The sequence below is a fragment of the Microcaecilia unicolor genome, chromosome 11 (assembly GCF_901765095.1).
Source record: "Microcaecilia unicolor chromosome 11, aMicUni1.1, whole genome shotgun sequence".
Taxonomy (NCBI): domain Eukaryota; kingdom Metazoa; phylum Chordata; class Amphibia; order Gymnophiona; family Siphonopidae; genus Microcaecilia; species Microcaecilia unicolor.
In genome coordinates this window covers 97,439,360-97,460,434 of record NC_044041.1, presented here as the reverse complement: position 1 = coordinate 97,460,434, position 21,075 = coordinate 97,439,360, and the positions used below count along the sequence as shown (strand labels likewise).

The 21,075-nt window shown below is 44.2% G+C and overlaps 1 protein-coding gene across 2 annotated transcripts in view; it reads right to left on the bottom strand.

Annotated features, from left to right (window-relative positions):
* DOT1L (DOT1 like histone lysine methyltransferase) overlaps positions 1-21,075 on the bottom strand; it is a 642,515-nt gene that overhangs the window by 370,782 nt on the left and 250,658 nt on the right. For both annotated transcript variants that reach the window (XM_030219845.1, XM_030219846.1), the window contains exon 7: positions 16,925-16,987. In XM_030219845.1, coding sequence (XP_030075705.1) covers positions 16,925-16,987 — 63 coding nt within the window. The remainder of the gene's footprint in view (positions 1-16,924; positions 16,988-21,075) is intronic.

The window sequence follows — 21,075 nt, the reverse complement described above, 5'->3', positions numbered from 1 at the left end:
ACTGGGCTAGTCTCGCTACCTGAGTCCGCCTTTGAAGCAGGGAACACAGACTGCAGTTCTGAGGGCGGTGCTCGGCCCCCAGACACTGAAGACACGAAGAGTGTCGATCAGTGAGCGAGATAACCCGGGCGCACTGGGTGCACTTCTTGAAGCCGCTGGAAGGCTTCGATGTCATGGGCGGAAAAATCACGCCGGCGAAATCAAAAGCCGAAATGGCGAAATTTGAAGCACCAAATTTAGAGGGAGAAAAAATCTCGACCGAGGCCGAAAAGAGGCCTACCCCGACGACGAAAGAAAACTTACCGGGGCAAAAAAGCTGGAAGTACGGGGAGGATTTACACGAAACCCGGCGGGGGGGTTTCCGGAGCACTTCCCGACTAGGACAAAGCTTTCCCGAAGGAAAAAAAAAAAAACACGTTCAAAACAAATTGGACGCGCGAGGTCGACTTTCCGGGGCTCGACACGGCGAAAACACGACCGTACCGAGTGCGGACAAAAGAAGACTGGCCGGCTCGAGCCGGTTTCGGGCGGGAAGACGGCCGCGCATGCGCGGTGCGCGCGGGCGCGCGAGGGCTAGCAAAGGACTTTGCTAGTGAAGTTTCCGATTGGAGGGGCTGCCGTGGACGTCACCCATCAGTGAGAACAAGCAGCCTGCTTGTCCTCGGAGAAATAATATCACACTCATTGATTTAATCATGAATTGATAATGAGTGTGACTATTGGGCAGACTGGATGGACCGTTCAGGTCTTTATTTGCTGTCATTTACTATGTTACAATTAATCCTCTTTGCTCCCGGGCTGATGCGCAGACCTCAGCTCTGACACAGGCAAGAGCATCGGATGTCACCTGACTACTGGCGCGTGCATGTGGTGACCTCTCAGCACACAGTGCCAGAAATCAGAGACAAATCTTACATGTGCACACCAGAGTGTTCTAAGTTTCAGCTTCCATTCCTTCCTTGCCTACAGTGATGTGGCTCAAATCCAGAGAGAGACTGAGGGAGCTGACCATAATTTTCTTTTATGTACCATTAAATTCTTGCGGGGATGGGTTAAATTCTTGCGGTGACAGGTTGGGATGGATTACATTTTTGCGGGGATGGGTAAGATTCCAGTGGGGACCGGTGGGGATGGGTGAGATTCTAGCAGGGACGGGCAGGGATGGGTAAGATTTCTGTCCCCGTGCAACTCTCTACTAGTTACTCCCATCTTTAGGTCATTTATAAATATGTTAAAAAGCAGTGGTCCCAGCACAGACCCCCTGGGGAACCCCACTAACTACCCTTCTCCATTCAGGAAATCTTGACTGCCCCAACTTGACATTTCGTCCTTTAGATTGTAAGCTCCTTCGAGCAGGGACTGTCCTTCTTTGTTAAACTGTACAGCGCTGCGTAACCCTAGTAGCGCTCTAGAAATGTTAAGTAGTAGTAGACAATACCTACCATTTAACCCTACTCTCTGTTTTCTATCCATTAACCAGTTTTTAATCCACAATAGGACACTACCTCCTATCCCATGGCTCTCCAATTTCCTCTGGAGTCTTTCATGAGGTACTTTGTCAAACGCCTTCTGAAAATCCAGATACACAATATCAACTGGCTCACCTTTATCCACGTTTGTTCACCCCTTCAAAGAAATGTAATAGATTGGTGAGGCAAGATTTCCCTTGACTAAATCCTTGTTGGCTTTGTCTCATTAATCCATGCTTTTGAATATGCTCTGTAATTCTGTTCTTAATAATAGTCTCTACCATTTTGCCCGGCACCGACGTCAGGCTCACCAGTCTATAATTTCCCAGATCACCTCTAGAACCTTTTTTAAAAGTCGGCTTTACATTGGCCATCCTCCAATCTTCCGGTACCAAGTTAAATTACATATTACTAACAATTGTTCTGCAAGTTCATTTTTCAATTCTATCAGTACTCTGGGATGAATAGCATCCAGTCCAGGCGATTTGCTACTCTTCAATTTGTCAAATTGCCCCATTACATCTTCCAGGTTTATAGAGATTTCATTCAGTTTCTCTGACTCATCAGCTTTGAATACCATTTCTGGCACTGGTATCTTTCCCAAATCTTTTTCGGTGAAGACCGAAGCAAAGAATTCATTTAATCTCCCCGGTATGCCTTTATCTTTCCTGAGTGTCCCTTTTACCCCTCAGTCATATAGCGGTCCAACCGATTCTTTTGTCGGGTTTTTGCTTTTTAAAATAACTAAAAAAAATTTTACTATGTGTTTTTGCATACAATGAAATCTTTTTTTCAAAGCTCCCTCTTACCCTTCCTTATCAGTGCTTTGCATTTGACTTGACATTCCTTAGGCTGTTTCTCATTATTTTCAGTTGGATCCTTCTTCCATTTTGTGAAGGATTTTCTTTTAGCTCTAATAACTTCCTTCACCTTACTTTTTAACCATGTTGTTTGGTCTTCCTTCTTTAATAAACAGAATACTATTTATTTGTTGCATTTGTATCCCACATTTTCCCACCTCTTTGCAGGCTCAATGTGGCTTACAATACATCATGAGTAGTGGATACAAGAAGAGAATAGACATTTGGTATGACAGAGGATTTTGGGTTACATGTTAATGATAAAGCATAATAATGATATAACAATAAAAATATTTTAAGGCAGTTTTGGATACATGTGGGGAATTTCACGTGTTGATCTTTGTGATATATCTTGTTGAAGAGACAGGTCTTCAGTAGTTTGCGGAAGCTGGTTAGTTCGCAGATCGTTTTTAGGTTGCGCGGCAACGCGTTCCAGAACTGTGTGCTCATATAGGAAAAGGTTGATGCGTGCATAAGTTTATATTTTAGACCTTTATAGTTGGGGAAATGAAGATTGAGGAATGTGCGAGATGATCTTTTAGCGTTCCTGGGTGGTAAGTCTATCAGGTCTGACGTGTAGGCTGGGGCATCGCCCTGGATGATCTTATGAACTAGGGTACACACCTTGAACGCGATGCGTTCTTTGAGTGGGAGCCAGTGTAGCTTCTCTCTTAGGGGTTTGGCACTTTCATATTTTGATTTTCCGAATATGAGTCTAGCTGCAGTGTTCTAGGCTGTCTAGAGGTTTTTGAGTATTTGCTCTTTGCAGCCAGCATAAAGTGCATTACAATAGTCTAGATGACTGAGAACCAATGATTGTACCAGAGTACGGAAGACGGTCCTTGGGAAGAATGGTCTTACTCTTTTTAATTTCCACATTGAGTGGAACATCTTTTTGGTTCTGTTATTCGCGTGATTTTCAAGTGTTAGGTGCCAATCAATGGTAACGCCAAGAATTTTTAGAGTGTCCGAAATTGGTAGGTTCAGTTTTGGTGTGTTAATGGTAGTAAATTTGTTCGTATTATGTTGGGAGGTAAGTATTAGACATTGGGTTTTTTCTGCATTAAGTTTTAGCTGGAATGCATCCGCCCATGAATGCATGATATGTAGACTTTGGTTGATGTCGTTGGAAATTTCCTTTAAATCTTGTTTAAATGGGATGTAGATCGTTATGTCGTCAGCGTATATGTATGGATTGAGGTTTTGGATTGATAGTAGTTTGGCCAAAGTTATCATCATTAGGTTGAATAAGGTTGGTGAAAGGGGGGATCCCTGTGGAACTCCACATTCTGGTGTCCATGTGGCTCATGTAGTCGAATTTGATGTCACTTGATATGAGCTTGTGGTTAGGAATCCCTTGAACCAATTGAGAACGTTGCCTCCAATACCGAAGTAATCGAGGATGTGTAGTAGAATTCCATGGTCTGAGAGGAAGTGACGTCAGCGAGCATAATGGACATCTGAGCAAGGAGCTCCCGCTCACCCTCGTTAAAATTGGCGCCAAACCAGCATCAAACTTAATAAAAATAACATAAAAACGAGCCTCGACAGCAGCGGAATACAGGGCGGTCCCCACGGCTGATGAGCCAGAAACCTGCAACGGCGAATCTTGCGCACTTCGCCTATACGCCGCGTGGAGATGGAGGGGCAAACAAAATGGCAGAGCCAGAGGAAAACTCGCTACCGGAAAGCCCGACGGAACGCCGAAAGCAGGTAGCAGCGCCTGGGCTACAAGGGGAATCCCCATCGGGATCAGCGATACCCGCAGAATTGAAGTCCTGGCTCCAAGATATTAGCGCCAAACTGCAAACGCTGCGCAATGAAGTGGCAACACTGGGTTCCGACCTGAAAGCAGACATAAGAGATCTGGGCTCCAGAATGGAGGAAATTGAAACGCAGATGGAGAACCAAGGGGAGGCCCTGGGCCAGTTGGACCAGCAAGTGCTTGAAATGAGGTCTACCCAGCAACAACAACAAGATAAACTAGAGGACCTTGAAAACAGGAGCCGGAGGAGTAATCTGAGGTACCGGGGCCTTCCAGAGACGCCCACAAACCAAGACTGCGAAGTAGCGGTCCAAAAGATGGTAGTGGAGCTCCTAAGCAGGGGTGGCACGCAGGTTACAGAGGACACTGTCCAGATTGAGCGAGCACATAGGGCGCTGGGCCCAGTCCGCAATAATGTGCCGAAGGACATCATCGCCTGCTTCAGCAGCTATAAGCTCAAGGAACAAGTTCTTAAAACATCTCGCCAGGTGCAGAATTTCACATGGGATACATGTAAGATAGAAGTATTCCAAGATCTGGCGGCGGCAACCCTAAACAGGAGAAACGAACTACGCCCGTTTACAAGAATGCTGAGAGAAATGGACATCAAATACAGATGGCAGCACTCATTTGCACTAGCTTTTTATAAAGACAGTAAACAGCATCAGGTGCGTTCCATAGCTGAGGCGAGAGTGGTCTGTCCGGACATCGAGACAGAGAAAGACCCACTGGATCCAGCCAACACCCAGAGAAGGACCCTGCAGGCTGCCCCACCAAAATGGAAACGAGTTGGAAAGGGGCCGAAGCGCTTACAAAGGCAGCAATTGGCAGCGAAAGTTTCCTGAGCATGTGCCCACAGAGAAGTTTCTCATCTTGGGCAGTTTGGGGCCGAGAAAATGGCCAAAGAAGCAGAGCCCATGACTGGTTTGGGTTACAGTGTTGTTTGTTGGGATTGGGGGTAGCGGTAAGTGTTCCATAAGTCACTTTCTCTTATCAAGGGGTCCAGGGGTTTTCCACTGGCCACTATACAAGATTGGGGAAATTTGGGGAGTGGGGGGAGGGGGGAATGGGCTTATAGGGAGAGGAGAGATACACATAGGACATCTTGGCTGGAGGGACAGACACGCAGGGGCCTACATTGTAGGGAAGAGAGGGCATCAGGGAATTAAGAAGGCAGGAATGATATTCAGATCCAATGGTTGATGTTAAGTAGTTGTCGTTGAACGTTAAGGGACTAAACTCCCCATGGAAAAGACAACTCCTATTTAGAGAACTTAATCGTCTTCAGATAGACATAGCGCTGGTTCAAGAGACCCACCTTCAGGCCAAATATGAGAGACTATGCTCTAATAGAAATTACCCAAATATATACTACGCCTCTTCACTGGGGGGCACTAAGAAAAAGTGAGTACTAATAGCTCTGCGTAATTCTAAACCATGGGAGATAAAAAAAAAAAAAGGTAGTCCAGGATAGGGAAGGCCGCTACTTGCTTTTGGTGCTGGCCGTGGCGGGGCAGTCCTACACGGTGGTGAATATTTATGGGCCCAATGTCAATCAGGGAGACTTCTATCAGAAAGTAAATAATATGCTCACACAACATGTGGAGGGCTCCCTTCTACTGGGAGGAGACTTTAATATCACACTGCAACCACAGGTGGACAACTCCTCCCCAGGAGAGCAACAAGCTAAGTTAAATAGGCGACAATTAAAAGAGTTAATTGAGCAATGGCAATTGACAGATCTGTGGAGACAGGCCCATCCGGCACACAGGCAATACACATACTACTCTGCGGTCCATAAGACCTCCTCGTGTATAGATCTGTGGCTGGGGGATGGCCTAGTTCAGGGACAGGTAGCGTCAATCGAGATCCTCTCTTGCACATGGTCTGACCACTCCTCGGTACTCTTCCATATGAAAGGCTGGGGTCCACTAAGGCGCAGCGCCCCTGGCGCCTGGACGATGCGCTCCTGTCAGACCCAGATAATATTCAGATTATAGAAAATCACATAAAAAAATACATACACTTTAACGATAGTGGGGAGGTTTCTCCGGTGATGGTGTGGGAGGGCTTTAAGGCGGTCCTTAGGGGCCACCTCATAGCTCTGAGCGCTCACTGTTGGAAGAAACGATCAGCTATGGAAACTACACTGAGGTCAGAACTGCAACAGTTAGAACACCCGAACCAGGGGGTAGATATACACACATCTATAGAAAGAACCAACAAAAGAGGTTAAGGAATCAACTACAGGAGTTAGAACTGGCAGATATCTCAGAGCAGATGCAAAAAGCACGCCAAAACCATTTTGAATTTGGAAATAAGGCCAGTCGCTTACTGGCCTACAAGCTAAAGCAGCAAGCTACAAGAAATGGGGTGGGAAGTTTGAGAGATGACAAAGGACAGGTGAGGTCTGATGAACAGTATATACAAACAGCCTTTAAAAATTTCTATGAAGCACTATATTCACAGGAAACTCCTCATGCAGACACCCATGGTAGACAGTACATAGAAGATGTGGAGCTACCCCAGCTTTCTGCCGAGGCTGGGGAGATGCTCTCGGAACCCGTAACTCTTGAAGAGATAGAGCAATCTATTAAAGAATTGATCCCAGGCAAAGCACCAGGGCCTGATGGATACACTAATAAGTTTTATAAAGTGTTCGGTAAACTGGTAGGTCCCTTACTACTGAAAGTCTTTAATTCGTTAGAAAGTGATGAGGGCTACCCACCAACGTGGAATCTAGCTACAATAGTGGTACTACCGAAGCCGGGGAAAGACCCCCAGCAGTGCAGCTCATACAGGCCCATTTCCCTACTGGGGGTAGACTACAAGATCTTTACGAAGATTTTGGCATCCCGGCTACAAAAATGGTTGCCTACTTTAATACACGAAGATCAGACGGGGTTTATCCAGAATAGACAAGCATTTGATAACATTAGAAGGGCCCTTTTTATGGTCCAGAATGCGCAGCTCAGCAGCACCCCACTTTGCATATTGTCGTTGGACGCAGAAAAAGCCTTCGACAGGGTGAACTAGACCTTTCTTTTTAGAGTTATGGACCGCATGGGTATTACGGGACGGTTCGGGAACTGGCTTCGGCGGATCTATAAGGAACCGCAAGCCTCCATACGGGTTAATGGGCAACTTTCCCAATCATTCAGACTCTATAGAGGGACCAGACAGGGGTGCGTCCTGTCACCCCTGCTATTTGCTCTGGTAATGGAGCCAGACATTAGAGGATTCAAGTGGAGGGGGCTAGAAACAAAAATCCTCCTATTTGCGGATGATGTGCTGCTTATCCTGAAGGCCCCCCTAGTAGCACTTCCCAAAGTGGGAGATATAATTCAGAGCTATGGGGTAGAGTCTGGGTTCAAGATTAACTTCACCAAATCAGAAGCCCTAGACATAAACATCCCAGCAGACCAGCTGCAGCAATTGAAGATACAGTTCCCATATCGCTGGGCTAAGCACCATATTAGGTACTTAGGGGTTAATATTACCCGTAGCCTAGATGAGCTTTTTACTGCCAACTTTCCAGACAAAACACAGGAGTTGTTCAGCAAAGTGGAGAGATGGGAGGGTCTTAACCTATCTTGGACGGGGCGGATAAATGCAATCAAGATGATACTACTTCCCAAACTCCTATATCTCTTCATGGCTTTACCAATAATGTTCCCAAAGGGGTATCTGCGGGGCTTACAGAGAAAGTTATTCGTCTTCATTTGGAGGAAGAGACCTCCTCGGGTACGGAGGGCAGTGATGTATCAGCCGCGGGAGAGAGGTGGGATGGGGGTCCCTTGCCTTCACACTTACGATCAGGCTGCACAATTGCAGATAGTATCAATGTGGTTGCAGAAAGACAGAAAATTAGGAGGGGCACTAGAACAAGGTTGGTGGGGTCCGGTCCCACTGAGGGCAATACCATGGGCACCCAAACAGCAATTAGGGGATTTCATAAAGAGAAGCCCTCCGAGATATGGAGTAAGATTAGAGAGTCATTCTTCCCGAACCGAATATACTATACCCACATGTACCTTAGATTTGCACCAGGCTTTGGCCCGGGGTCAGAGGATGAGGCATATATTAAATGGGAAGAAATGGGTTTGTGCGAACTGGGTCAAATGCATGAACAAGGGCAAATGGTCCCCTATAAGGAGTTGTGCCAGGTCCATGGGCTACCCCCTCTACAGGCTTATCAATACCTTCAGGTGAAGGATTTTATCAAACGTAAGCCAGAGGAAGAGCTTAACCTCACTGAAACACGGTTGGAACAAAGCATGACTGGAGGGGGAGGTCGGGGGGGGGGGAATTTCTAGGCTATACAAGGCATTACTATTCCAAGATACACCAGTGGCACACTACACAGCTAAAATGGGAGGCAGTAATGGGGGTGACATATGAACCTGAACAATGGAGCAGGGTGTTTAAATCACTGCTACAAGTCTCCACCTCTAGTACCCTCTTGGATAATGGACACAAAATTCTCTATAGTTGCTATTACACGCCCTGTCGTTTGATGCAAATGTATAAGGCAGGGAACGGGCTCTGCTGGCGAAATTGCGGACTACAGGGGGACATGGCCCACATTTGGTGGGAATGCGAAAAAGCAAGCCGGTTTTGGAAGGAATTTGTGAACTATCTGAATGCGCTTATGGGGGTGTCATACCCAGTGAGTCTGGACAAGTTGCATACTACATTTTAAACCGCAAGGAATTAAGATGAACACTCACAGATTCGCAACCCAGCTATTTGTGGCTAGCAAACTATTGATAGCGCCGGGATGGAAAGCACCATCGCTTCCAGATATACAGAGTGTTACAGAGACTTGATTATGTACGCCTGATGTCAAAGTTGACCGCTATTCGAAGAGAGCACCTTGGCCCAGTACCACAAGGTGTGGGATACATATGAGACTAAGCGGGCAAAGCCCTAGTGTTTGTTCACCCCAAGTCAAATGTTGGGGGGGGGGGGAAATAAATATAATAAACTACTTAGAGGGATGGGGTGGGAGTGGGGAGGGTAGGGATGGGTGGAGGGGGTTCAAAAGGGGGAGCTTGATCATGGGGATAGATGTGTGGTATCATATGCTTTCTGGCTTTAAGAATAGAATGTATTAGCAATTTTGTTCTATAGAATTTGGAGATATCATTGCCATCTCACCTTGTATTGTTATTATGTGAAAAATGTCAAAATAAAAAGTTTAAAAAAAAAAAAAAAAAGAATTCCATGGTCAACCATGTCAAAGGCGCTCGACATGTCGAATTGTAGAAGTAGTATGTTCTTGCCGGTTGCAATCGTTTGTTTGAATTTAGTCATGGGCGTAACTAGTACTGTTTCGGTACTGTGGTTGCAACGAAATCCTGACTGGGAGTCGTGTAGTATTGAGAACTTGTTTAAATAGTTGAGTTGTTGGGTCACCATCCCTTCTGTTATTTTGGTTATTAAAGGAATGGATGCCACTGGCCTATAGTTGGTTAGTTCACTAGCATTTTCTTTGCATCTTTGGGTATGGGGGTGAGCAGAATTATTCCTTTCTCCTTCGGGAAGAGTCCATTTTGTAGCATAAAGTTCATGTGTTTCGTTAGGTCTATTATAAATTGTTGAGGGGCCGATGTCATAAGGTTGTTTGGGCATATGTCTAGTTTGCAGTGAGATTTGGCGAATCTTTTAAGCGTTTGGGAGATGAGATCCTCCGATAGTATCTCGAATTCGGTCCAAGTTCTATCTGCTGGGTATACTCCAGGGTCTGGGTCTAGACAATCTAGGAGTACAGCGTATTCAATGGGGCTGGCAGGTATTTTGAGTCGCAGTTGTATGATTTTCTCCTTGAAGTACTTCGCAAGGATGTCGGCTCCTGGTGTGTCTTTACTGTTGTTTGTGACTGGTGTGGTGACTAGTAGTTTATTCACAAGTTGGAAGAGTTTGTGTGTGTCCTTGTAGTTTGGTCCAATTTCAGTTTTGTAATATAGTCTTTTAGTTTGTCTTATGATATATTTATATTTTCTTTGAAGTTGTTTCCAAGCGTTAAGTGTGGGGTCATCTTTCTTTTTATTCCACGCACGTTCTAATCTTCTAACTTGTGTTTTGAATTGTTTCAGTTCTTCGTTAAACCATAGTATTGAGTTCTTTCTATGTGAGGTTCTGATTTGAATTGGGGCAATATTGTCTAATATTGATATGCATCTATTATCACATTCTAAGAGGAATTGGATTGTGTCTGCCTTTATTGTCCATCCGTTGTGGTAGATCTGTTGCCAGAATATAACCGGGTCTATTTTTCCTCTCGTGGTGTAGGTTTTCCGTGTTTGTTTGTTAGATGAGTCTTTCGTTCTCCATTGGAGGGAGATGTATGCATTGTAGTGGTCTGACCACGGTATAGGTGTCCATTTTGTATCTGTTAATATAAAGTTTGAGTCATGATCGAATTTGTGTGTGATGATGTCTAATGTGTGTCCTTTAATGTGAGTTGGTTGCGTGTTTGGTCCCTGAAGATCCCATAGTTGTAGGAACTCTTTGCATTCTTGGGTGCTTGTTGTGGTGAAATCTCTATTATGATGAGGTTTGAGGTAGAGACACAAATGTTCAAGATAAAGTCCATGAAGTGTGTTTGGGCATCTTGCCAGTTGCCTGGTGGTCTGTAAAGTATAATTGCGTTAAGGTGTTCCTGCAGATTTGGGTGATTAATTCTTACCGAGGCAATTTCGAGTTGTGGCAAGATGGATTCAGCTGTGGTTGTGATAGTGAATTCGGATTTATATATTAGGGGTATTCCTCCTCCTCTTTTATATTTGGCCTGGGCTTCTAGGATAGTATTTTTGAACAGCATCTACAGCTGATGTAAACTTTTGACCTTTGAAGCTGCTCCAAGTTTCCTTTTTTCACCATTCTTCTCATTTTATCATAGTCTTCTTTTTGAAAATTAAATGCTAACAATTGGATTTCCTGTGTGCACTTACTCCAAAGCCAATCTCAAATCTGATCACTGTTATCAAGCGGCCCCAGCACCATTACCTCCTGCACCAGATCATGGCTCCACTAAGGACTAGATCTAGAGTTCTTCCTCCTTTTCTTGGCTCCTGTACCAGCTGCTCCATAAAACAGTCCTTGATTTCGTCAAGGAATTTTACCTATCTAGCATGCCCTGATGTTACATTTACCCAGTCAGTATCAGGGTAATTGAAATCACCCATTATTATTGTGTTGCCCAGTTTGTTACTCCCTAATTTCCTTTAACATTTCTACATCTGTCTCTTCATCCTTTTCCCCTTTACACATGGAATTTCAATCCATAGGGATTCCAAGATGTGTTTTGTTTCCTGCAGAAATTTCAATCTATTTGATTCAAGGCCCTCCTTAACATACAATGCTATCCCTCCACCAATTCGATCCACCCTATTATTACGATATAATTTGTACCCCGGTATGACAGTGTCCCACTGGTTATCCTCCTTCCACCAGGTCTAATTTGCTGTTTAGTGCAATATATTCTTACTCTCCCATCTTATTTCTTAGGTTTCTGGTATTTGTATATAGACCTTTCAAACTATGTTTGTTGTTCCTATTTACATCTTGCTCAGCAGTTGACAGTGTTAATTTGCAGTCTTTTGTTTGGTTTTTTATTTAAATACACCTGGCCTACTATGGTCTCTATTGCAATCTCGCTATCGGAATACCCTATCTTCCCTATTTTGGTGATATCTTTGAAAGATACCTTGTACCGAATCATGTGCTTTTGAACAACTGTCAGCCTTCCTCCAGTTTCTACTTTAAAAGCTGCCCTATCTCCTTTTTAAATGCCACTGCCAGCAGCCTGCGCTTTCACTAGCCTTATTTCCCTCTTCGCTTCTTTGAGTTTATTCCTGTAATTTTTTCCATGATCCTCTTGTTGCGTTCTTCTGTACTTCTTGAATACAGACTCTTTTGCTCTTATTTTTTCAGCTACTTGTTTGGAGAACTAAATAGGCTTCCTGTTTCTCTTGTTTTTGTTTACTTTCCTTTCTACTACTACTACTACTTAACATTTCTAGAGCGCTACTAGGGTTGCGCAGCGCTGTACAAATTAACAAAGAAGGACGGTCCCTGCTCAAAGGAGCTTACAATCTAAAGGACAAAATGTCAAGTTGGGGCAGTCTAGATTTCCTGAGTAGAGGTGTAGTGGATAGGAGCCGAAGGCAACACTGAAGAGGTGGGCTTTGAGCAATGATTTGAAGATGGGCAGGGAGGGGGCTTGGCGTATGGGCTCAGGGAGTTTGTTCCAAGCATGGGGTGAGGCGAGGCAGAAAGGGCGGAGCCTGGAGTTGGCGGTGGTGGAGAAGGGTACTGAAAGGAGGGATTTGTCTTGAGAGCGGAGGTTACGGGTAGGAACGTAAGGGGAGATGAGGGTAGAGAGGTATGGAGGGGCTGCAGATCGAGTGCATTTGTAGGTTAGTAGGAGAAGCTTGAACTATATCTGGTACCTGATAGGAAGCCAGTGAAGTGACTTGAGGAGAGGGGTGATATGAGTATATCGGTCGAGGCGGAAGATAATACGTGCAGCAGAGTTCCTTATATAAAGATCTGTTGCCATATTTATAGCAGTTTTCAGCTTGGACCACTACACTGACACTTCTCCTATGCCTACCTCAGCAGTCAGTTCCTTCTTCAAAAATTCCCCCATTTTACCAAAATCAGCACATCTGAAATCCAGTACTTTGAGTTTTGTGCATCTGCACTCGGCTTTCATTCTTACATTAAGCCATATCTTGCGATGATCACTACTGTCTAGGTGGGCACCCACCTGGACGCTGGAAACACTTCCTCAAGTTATTTGACCCATTACTTTGCCGCAACTAAACATCTCAGAAATCTCAGGCAGGCCTCCAGAATAGTGGGAAGGACTAACAGAAAGAAAATTATCAGGTTAAGACCTAATTGCTGCTTTCCTTACATAACCTCACACTATTTCAAAATATGTGGAATGTTCAAAAGCAATCCCTAGAGTGAGTGGGATCCTGGCGCCACCACCTCAGTGGGCTCAGGCCCACCCAACAGTAGCACGCGTTTAACAGTAGCTGTTGGGGATCCCAAGCTCTGCTAGTTGAAGACTTCCCCCTGATGGTAACAAAAACGCTGCTATCCACGATACTGGCACATGTGTATGCTCAGTTTTCAGCGCATGCCTGCTGCAGACTGACAAGGTGGAAAGAAGCATCTTCCCACCAACTGAGATATTTTTTTTGTGTCTGTGTGTGTGTGCGGGGGGGGGGGGTGGAGAACACTTGGTGCCCACCCACTTCTTGCCTAGGCCCACCCAAAATCTGCTGTCTGGCTACACCCCTGCACCACCTTGAGGACCGAAGCCCCATAACTGGTTTCCAAGTGCACCTCAATATCCACCTTGTAATGCTTAGCAAAGGAATGAAGCACTGACTATGTTGCCACCTTGCAAATATCTGCCAGAGACAGTAAGGTAGTCTCCACCCAGGATGTCGCTGTACACCTTGTAGAATGAGCCCACAACGCCTGAGAAGCCTGTGTCCCTGTAAGCAAATAAGCTGACATGAGTCTCCTTTAGCCATATAGAAATTGTGGGTTTGGAAGCCATGAGGCCAAGCCTCTGTTTACCAAAAGACACTAACAGTTTCTCCAATTTGCGAAACTCATCTTCCAATTATCTAACGAGGACTACACACATCGAGAAGCTTCAAGGAAGAATGATGATCCTCCTCATTCTCCTATATGTGAAAGAAACTCCACATATTGGTTGAGATGAAATGCTGATATCATTTTCAGAAGAAAAGGAAGGAAAACTGGCATGCCTGAAAGTGGGACTTCAGACTATACTGCTGACAACCAGGATGGTACAGTCTGCTGTCTTAAAATCAAGATTGAGAGCCCATGAAGACAGACAACCAGAGGCTTTCAGCTTATCCTCCAGCAAACTCTGTGGCTTACTTTCCCTCAGTTTTTTCATTAAGTTACTGAGATCTTCTCCAAACAGCCACCTGCCCCAAAAGGGCAGTTTAACTAGACGTGAGCAACAATGCATCTGCTGTCCAATGTCACAACCAGGGATATATTGCAGGCCATAACCTATATCATATCAAATATAGCATCTGCCAAGTAGGCCAATCCTGCTTCCAGCTGGGCGTTATGGCACCCATCTTGTGTCGCAGATTGCTGATGTCACTTCAGGCATGCTCTTGCCATGAATGAGCTGCACTGTGTTGCTTGAAGGCCTAAAGAGCCTTCTAGCTTCCTATCCTATCTTCTACGGCAATGCCCCTTTCCACCAGCAAGATGGTCTTAGTCATTGCCATAACAAGGAAGTCCACCCTGGGAAGCTGCAGTTTATCTTTCTCCTCCAGATGCAACAGGTAGGCAAGTCATGGCTCTTTCCATTCTCAGCCCCAAATCCAGTAAGACCCATTCTGTTGTAATCAGGTCCTGAATTTGTGGATGCATTGGGAAGACCTTAGAAGGATCTCTAAGCTCCCTCATGATTGATGAAGATGGAACTCCTGGCACCGAAGCAGAAGGCTCCACAATGGAAAGCACTGCCAGTGCCTCAGAAATAAAAGTACTGAGCTTTTCTTTATAAAACCACCTCAGTAGTTTCAGACCATCCCTATCCTCAGGAGGGAGCTCTCCCTCCTCTAGCAGCTCCTTTAAGATGGCTCCTCTAAACAGACTTCTAAATATGGAGTCCCCCAAGGATTTCTATTGTCAACAATTCTCTTCAATGAGTTTATCAGCTCTATGGGGTCTTTTATGGAGTCTTCACAGCAGTGGCATACCAAGGGGGGGGGGCGGGGCGGTGGGGGCGGTCCGCCCCGGGTGCACACCGCTGGGGGGGGGTGCCGCGGCGCGCGCCTGTCAGCTGAGTTCGCTGACTTCACCGCAGCTCCCTCTGCCCCAGAACAGAAGTAACCTTCCTGTTCCGGCCGGGGACAGAGGGGAATGCAGCGAAGTTAGCGAACTCAGCTGACAGGCGCGGCACCCGCCTCCCCCCCCCCCCCCCCCCAGCGGCGTGCACCCGGGGGGGGGGGGGGTCATTTCGCCGGGGGGGGGGGGGGGGGGGCGCATCGGTGATCCGCCCCGGGTGTCATGCCGGCTAGGATCGCCACTGCTTCACAGCATTTGGTTTCTATCTTATGCAGATATCTTTATTTTGTTCCCAACAGGTTCTGATTACGATGTGGGTTATCAATTGATTTTAGATAGCATAGAAAAAAATCAATTCTGGGCTTCCACCACTAAAACCAAGTTGCTATATTTTGGTACCTCTATTTCAAATATACCCAAACCTATTATGATAAAAATCAGGTAAAGAATTACCTTTTGAAACTTCATCCAGTGTCTTAGAGTTTATTTTATAAATTGCTTCAATTAAGAACAAACATTTTTGGGTCCTGGTGCAGGCTTTGGTTTTGACTCAAATCACGTGATCAGACAAAGGCTGTTCCTCACTGCCAATCAGCCTCATCAAAATGGTGCCCATTCCCACACTCTCCTGAAACGCACTGTGTACCGGCCCTGCTGGAGAGCCTGAAGTCCCCGGTATATTCAGATGCTGCTCCAAATCCAGACATGCTGCCACTGACCATTTCTTCTACATCCTGAGGGATTCCTGGCTTGCGGACACTGCAATGCTCCAACGGTGACCTGTGGGTCCCACGGCAGGAACACAACTTAAGCGCCTCAGCGGGAGTTGCCATCACCCCGACTGTCACAAGTGCAGCACAACGTTGTCCCAAGCAGTGAGTCAGGATCCCTCTGCACCAAGTAGAACTTGCAGCCCTCCAAGCAGTTCTGAGCCAAACTTTAGTCGGACTTAGCACTATTGGCTGACGCTCAGAGTCTCCACAAAAGTCTTATCTCAGAGGAAAAAGGATCACAACTGATACTCTGTCCCATGCTCTCCAATAAACCTCTTTCCTCCTCTTTTTGTTTTTTTTTCTTTTAAATTTACGACTGATATACTGGAAAAGGAGAACTCCACAGGAAAGAGGTGATGGGAGGGAAGAAGTAAATTTGCGGGGCACCAGAGACAGGTATCTGAAGGTCTCCAGATATAGCTCAACAAACAAGCTACCTGAAAGCTCAACTGGGGACCAGTTGACCAACTGGACCAGGAGCAAATCACTCGGAAACAGAGGATGAAAAGTATGTCCATCCACCTGCTGGATATAGAAAATACTGAGGAGCTACTGGATGCCAAGAGAGATATATCTCAGTCCAGTTGTCAGTTCTCTACCTCCGCCTGCTGGTGGATGGTCACAACTATCCCATGAGTTCTGGAATAGTGGGAAGCTATGTAATGGAATAGTCAGTTTCTCTAACGCCATCTGCTAGTAGGAAGGTGATAAACCCAACTGCACGGATTGATGAAGCAGGACGCTAAAGAAATTTCTTAGTTTACAGTTAAGAATATTAAACGTAGAACACAGCCAGTCCCATTTTATAGCATATTAATATGTGCCAGTGAGGTATTGTTATCAGGGTAGTCATCATTTTTGCATTCTTGGCATTTTAAAAATTTCTCATCTTGTGCACAAGTAGCACAGTAGTGTAAGGACATAAAATCATCTCTTAATTTCACCCCTAATATTCCAGCAAGCAAAACAGATGTACCTCGTTGACAAACATATAATACAGATCTCGAAGGCAAAAACAAGACACGAATCACAGAAGTACTTTTGACACACCTTAATGCGCCAGACCCTTTTAGTAAAACAAGACTCAAGATCATGGTGTTCAATGATGCCTTCCTCACAACCTATAATATTCAAGACATCTAACTCAGCATATATTGCTAGCACCAAAACATTTGCCACTTGAAGTTCACTCACTGTATATTCTGCATGCTTTTTCCCATACCACTTCATCCATTTTCTGAACTCTTTATCCATGGTCTATAAGAGAGATCAACAGAACTATTATGACATCACATACTGCAATATTATTATTTTTTTTAAAACCCAGTCCCATGTCATTGCTTTGTATCTACTGAAGTGTGACATGTTTGGAAATGAGTTGATCTAGACATCAGAATCAAGTACAGAGCACCATACTTGGCTGAACTTTACTACCACAGGATATTTGTTCAATCCTGGAATAAGCTGCTATTGAAAGAAATTATAAAATAAGCTGTCAAACCTATTTACACTTTATTTTACTTAGTAATAGATCAAAATCAAATGTTTCCTCTTCTATCCAGTACAATCTGCCTTAACACTCCCAACAAACAAGACAGACAAGTCCTAGAGATATGCCTAGTCTTTTGCTTTGGTCCATGGTGACAACTGAAGTTTGACTGTTATTCCCTTACATACATGCATATTTGTTTTAAAAACAATGTTTGTTTCAACATTTATCACTGGTTTGTACTGAAATTCTGTAACACTGTCTGGGTTGTGCAGTTGTACCGAAAGCTCCCTCGTTTTGTTCCCTGGCTTTTTTGGGGCAAGATCAATGAACTAAATACTTTCCCAACCCTTTTTTCTGGGGGTCAGAAAGGAATTTTTCCCATTGCGCAACACTTTAGCTAACCCTACTATGGCTCACCACAAATAATTACTGAAACCTGGGTATTCTGACAAAGACAACTTGCAGGAGGCAATAATATATTTTAAGTGTGCGCTCACATTATATGAGTCTATATGCCTTGCCAGCATTGGGTTATGTATATGCCAAGATTTCAGTCAATGGCACAAAGCCACAGCCGTCCAAAAAAACTTGCCAGTTTTATATGAATGACAGCATTGTCTGCACAAGAAAACCAATCCAGCAGAACAAACAAATGAGGTCACCAGCTAGGAGACAGTTTGTTCAATTATAATAGCTGTATTGCTTAGTTTTCAAGAAGAAAGGGCTGATAAACGCTTTTTTTTGGGGGGGTGGGGGGGGCAGAGGGCGGTCAAGATTCACCATTAACACTCTAGAAAAATGCTAAACGGGGGGATGAGAAAACATATCCTAAAAATTCTTATCACCTGTGCATTTTTTCCTTCACAGCTGTTCATTGGGTAGATAAATCTCACTTCTAGACGGCTCCTACCAGTTTGAGTGATATTACCAAAAAAATATATATATACAATGGTGCTAATGCTCTGAAAAATCGTAAATGAGGTATGGAAGGTAATACATTCAACTTTGGGCCAAGGGCATTTACTAGCGTCAATCATTAAACAGATCCTATTACCAGCAGCTTCACTTAACTCAAATGCGCTATTCAGTTCCACCTTACCTCATCTCCCCCTCCCCCCCCCCCCCCCCCCACCAATTATCTCTCTGGTTATCTGTGATGCATAATTACAATTTGCAATTAAGAAATTAGACTCTTAGGATCCGATGTAATAAATCGTGAATTAGAACGGTGTGCTGAGCTTCAGTGAACAGAGTTCTAACATACTGAAAGAAAATGTTTTACTACAGTGTAGCAGGCTAATGGCATGCAAGTTACATAGACCTATTGAACCTCCCCACCCCCCACACACACCACCCCTTGAGGCTATCTGGGTCAGGGTTCCCCAGGCCTTCAGTTTTCCCTTATTTGGCTGGCTGATGTCTAGTGCTACTTGACATACAATTAGAAGTCAGGTGCTGTCATTTTGTAAGGCTGTGGCAGAAGGAACAGAACACTGCTGGATGCCTCCCTGGACCAGGTATTACAGGACAGGTTGAAGGGAGAAAGAAGGGCGCCACAGCACCAGAGGCTCCATGGTCAAGAATCTCCAGTGCTTTCTCCTTCTTGAGCCAACAGGGTGGGGGGGATCCAGTTTTCAAGCCATTCTGGGTCATCCATGGTGAAGTGGCACACATATGTTGTATGACCCTTTCCTGTAATACTGCATCTTTGCTCTGGCCCTGAGATAAAGTAAAGATTCAGCACTAGAAAAAGAACAAAGTTGGATCAAAAGTTGACACATGGGTTGTTGTTTTTTTGTTGTTTTTTTTTTTTTGGGGGGGGGGAGGGGGTTGTAAACTTTGGAATCAAATCACAGTCTCTGCCTTTTTCACACCTGCCACAGTATCCTTTAGGCCAGTGATTTTAATTTTGAAAAATGAATTTGGAACAGAAAGCCCTCTATCATATTTGTATTTTTCATTAAATTTTTAAAAAGTTGAATAATGGCAACACCAACAATTAATATTGGAGCTTCTCTTTAGAAATCAAGCCTTATTTAGCTGGCCAAGATGCATTTGAACACCTGAATAGTTTGGTGGTGTTATTACTGAAGACTAAAAAGGGATGAAGAGTTCATAAATCTACAACATTGGCAGTAAATGAATGAAAAGAACCTTAGGGTCATTCCATGCCAAGTGGTCTAAACGTTCCCACCATCATGTCTCCAATTTTGTTCAAATTTTATCTGTTGCACAAGTCAGGTGTTAAACGAAGTTTCCCAAAATTTGAGGTCTCTAACTGCAATAGTTGCAGATCTAGACCCCCTTTTCTGAAAGGTTGTCAGTCCATGAGTGCGCAACATTTACCAAAATGCCATTTTTGGGGTCTAATAAAATCCAAACACATTTATAAGAATGGCTAAAAAATTCAAATCCTGTACAGTTTTTGATGCTAATTCCGATGAAATACATTTTAACATTATGGATGCAAAATCCAGTCAAACAAGTTGACTCAAAGTGTGCATCAAAATTGGTTGCGACTGATCAGAACATATTTGGACCAATATTCAGACCGCAACAACTTCCATGCAAAGATACAGACTTGAAATTTTGAACAAGCATTATGCTTGTGCTGGACATAATACTGCCAGATTTGCAACTAACCAGCATCTATAACCGCCCTGCAGGATCTCTTCAAAGTTGGCACTGTCAGCGCAAATGGTAAAATGTACCAAAGTTCAAAGCCAATTATTAAAAAAGAGTCTGCCTGAATCAGCTTGTGAACAGTATCATCTGAAATAGAAAATTATGCTCTACAACACTGATATGTTTTTGTTTTGCAATGCCACCATTAAGGAGCCATTTACTCAGGAATTAGAAAAGGTGCAGAGAAGGGCAACGAAAATGATAAAGGGGATGGGACGACTTCCCTATGAGGAAAGGCTAAAGCGGTTGGGGTTCTTCAGACTGGAGAAAAGACGGCCGAGGGGAGATATGATAGAGGTCTATAAAATAATGAGTGGAGTGCAATGGGAAAACGTGAAGCGTCTAATTACGCTTTCCAAAAATACTAGACTAGGAAGCATGCGATGAAGCTACAAAGTAGTAAACTTAAAATGAATTGGAGAAAAGTTTTCTTCAATCAACGTGTAATTCAACTCTGAAATTTACTGCCAGAAAATGTGGTAAATGCAGTTAGCTTAGCAGAGTTTTAAAAAGGTTTGTACGGCTTCCTAAAGGAAAAGTCCATAGACCATTATTAAATTGGATTGGGGAAAATATTTCTGGGATAAGCAGCATAAAATGTTTTGTACTTTTTTTGGGATCTTGCCAGGTATTTGTCATCTGGATTGGCCCCAGCACCGACCCCTGAGGAACCCCACTGCTCACCATCCTTTCCTCCCAGCGGATTCCATTTACCACCACCCTCTGCCAACTGTCGGTCAACCAGTTTTCTATCCAGTTCACCACTTTTGCTCCCAAGTTCAGCCCTTTAAGCTTATTGCCCACACGGTATGTTTATTTTATTTCACAAAGATTGATATAACGCTTTATGCCAAAAATGGCTTCAAGGCAGTTTACAATAAAATAATGACATACTACTAGAGAGGGCAGGACAAGGTTTTAAGAGTGGACAGAATAGGCAAGAGAATTTAGTCTAAGAGGGTTCTGTGGAGGACCATATCAAAAGTTGTGCTGAAATCCAAGTAGAAAAGTTTTCTTCACTCAACGTGTAATTAAACTCTGGAATTTGTTGCCAGAGAATGTGTTAAAGGCGGTTAGCTTAGCGGAGTTTTAAAAAGGTTTGGACGGCTTCCTAAAGGAAAAGTCCATAGACCGTTATTAAATGGACTGGGGAAAATCCACTATTGCT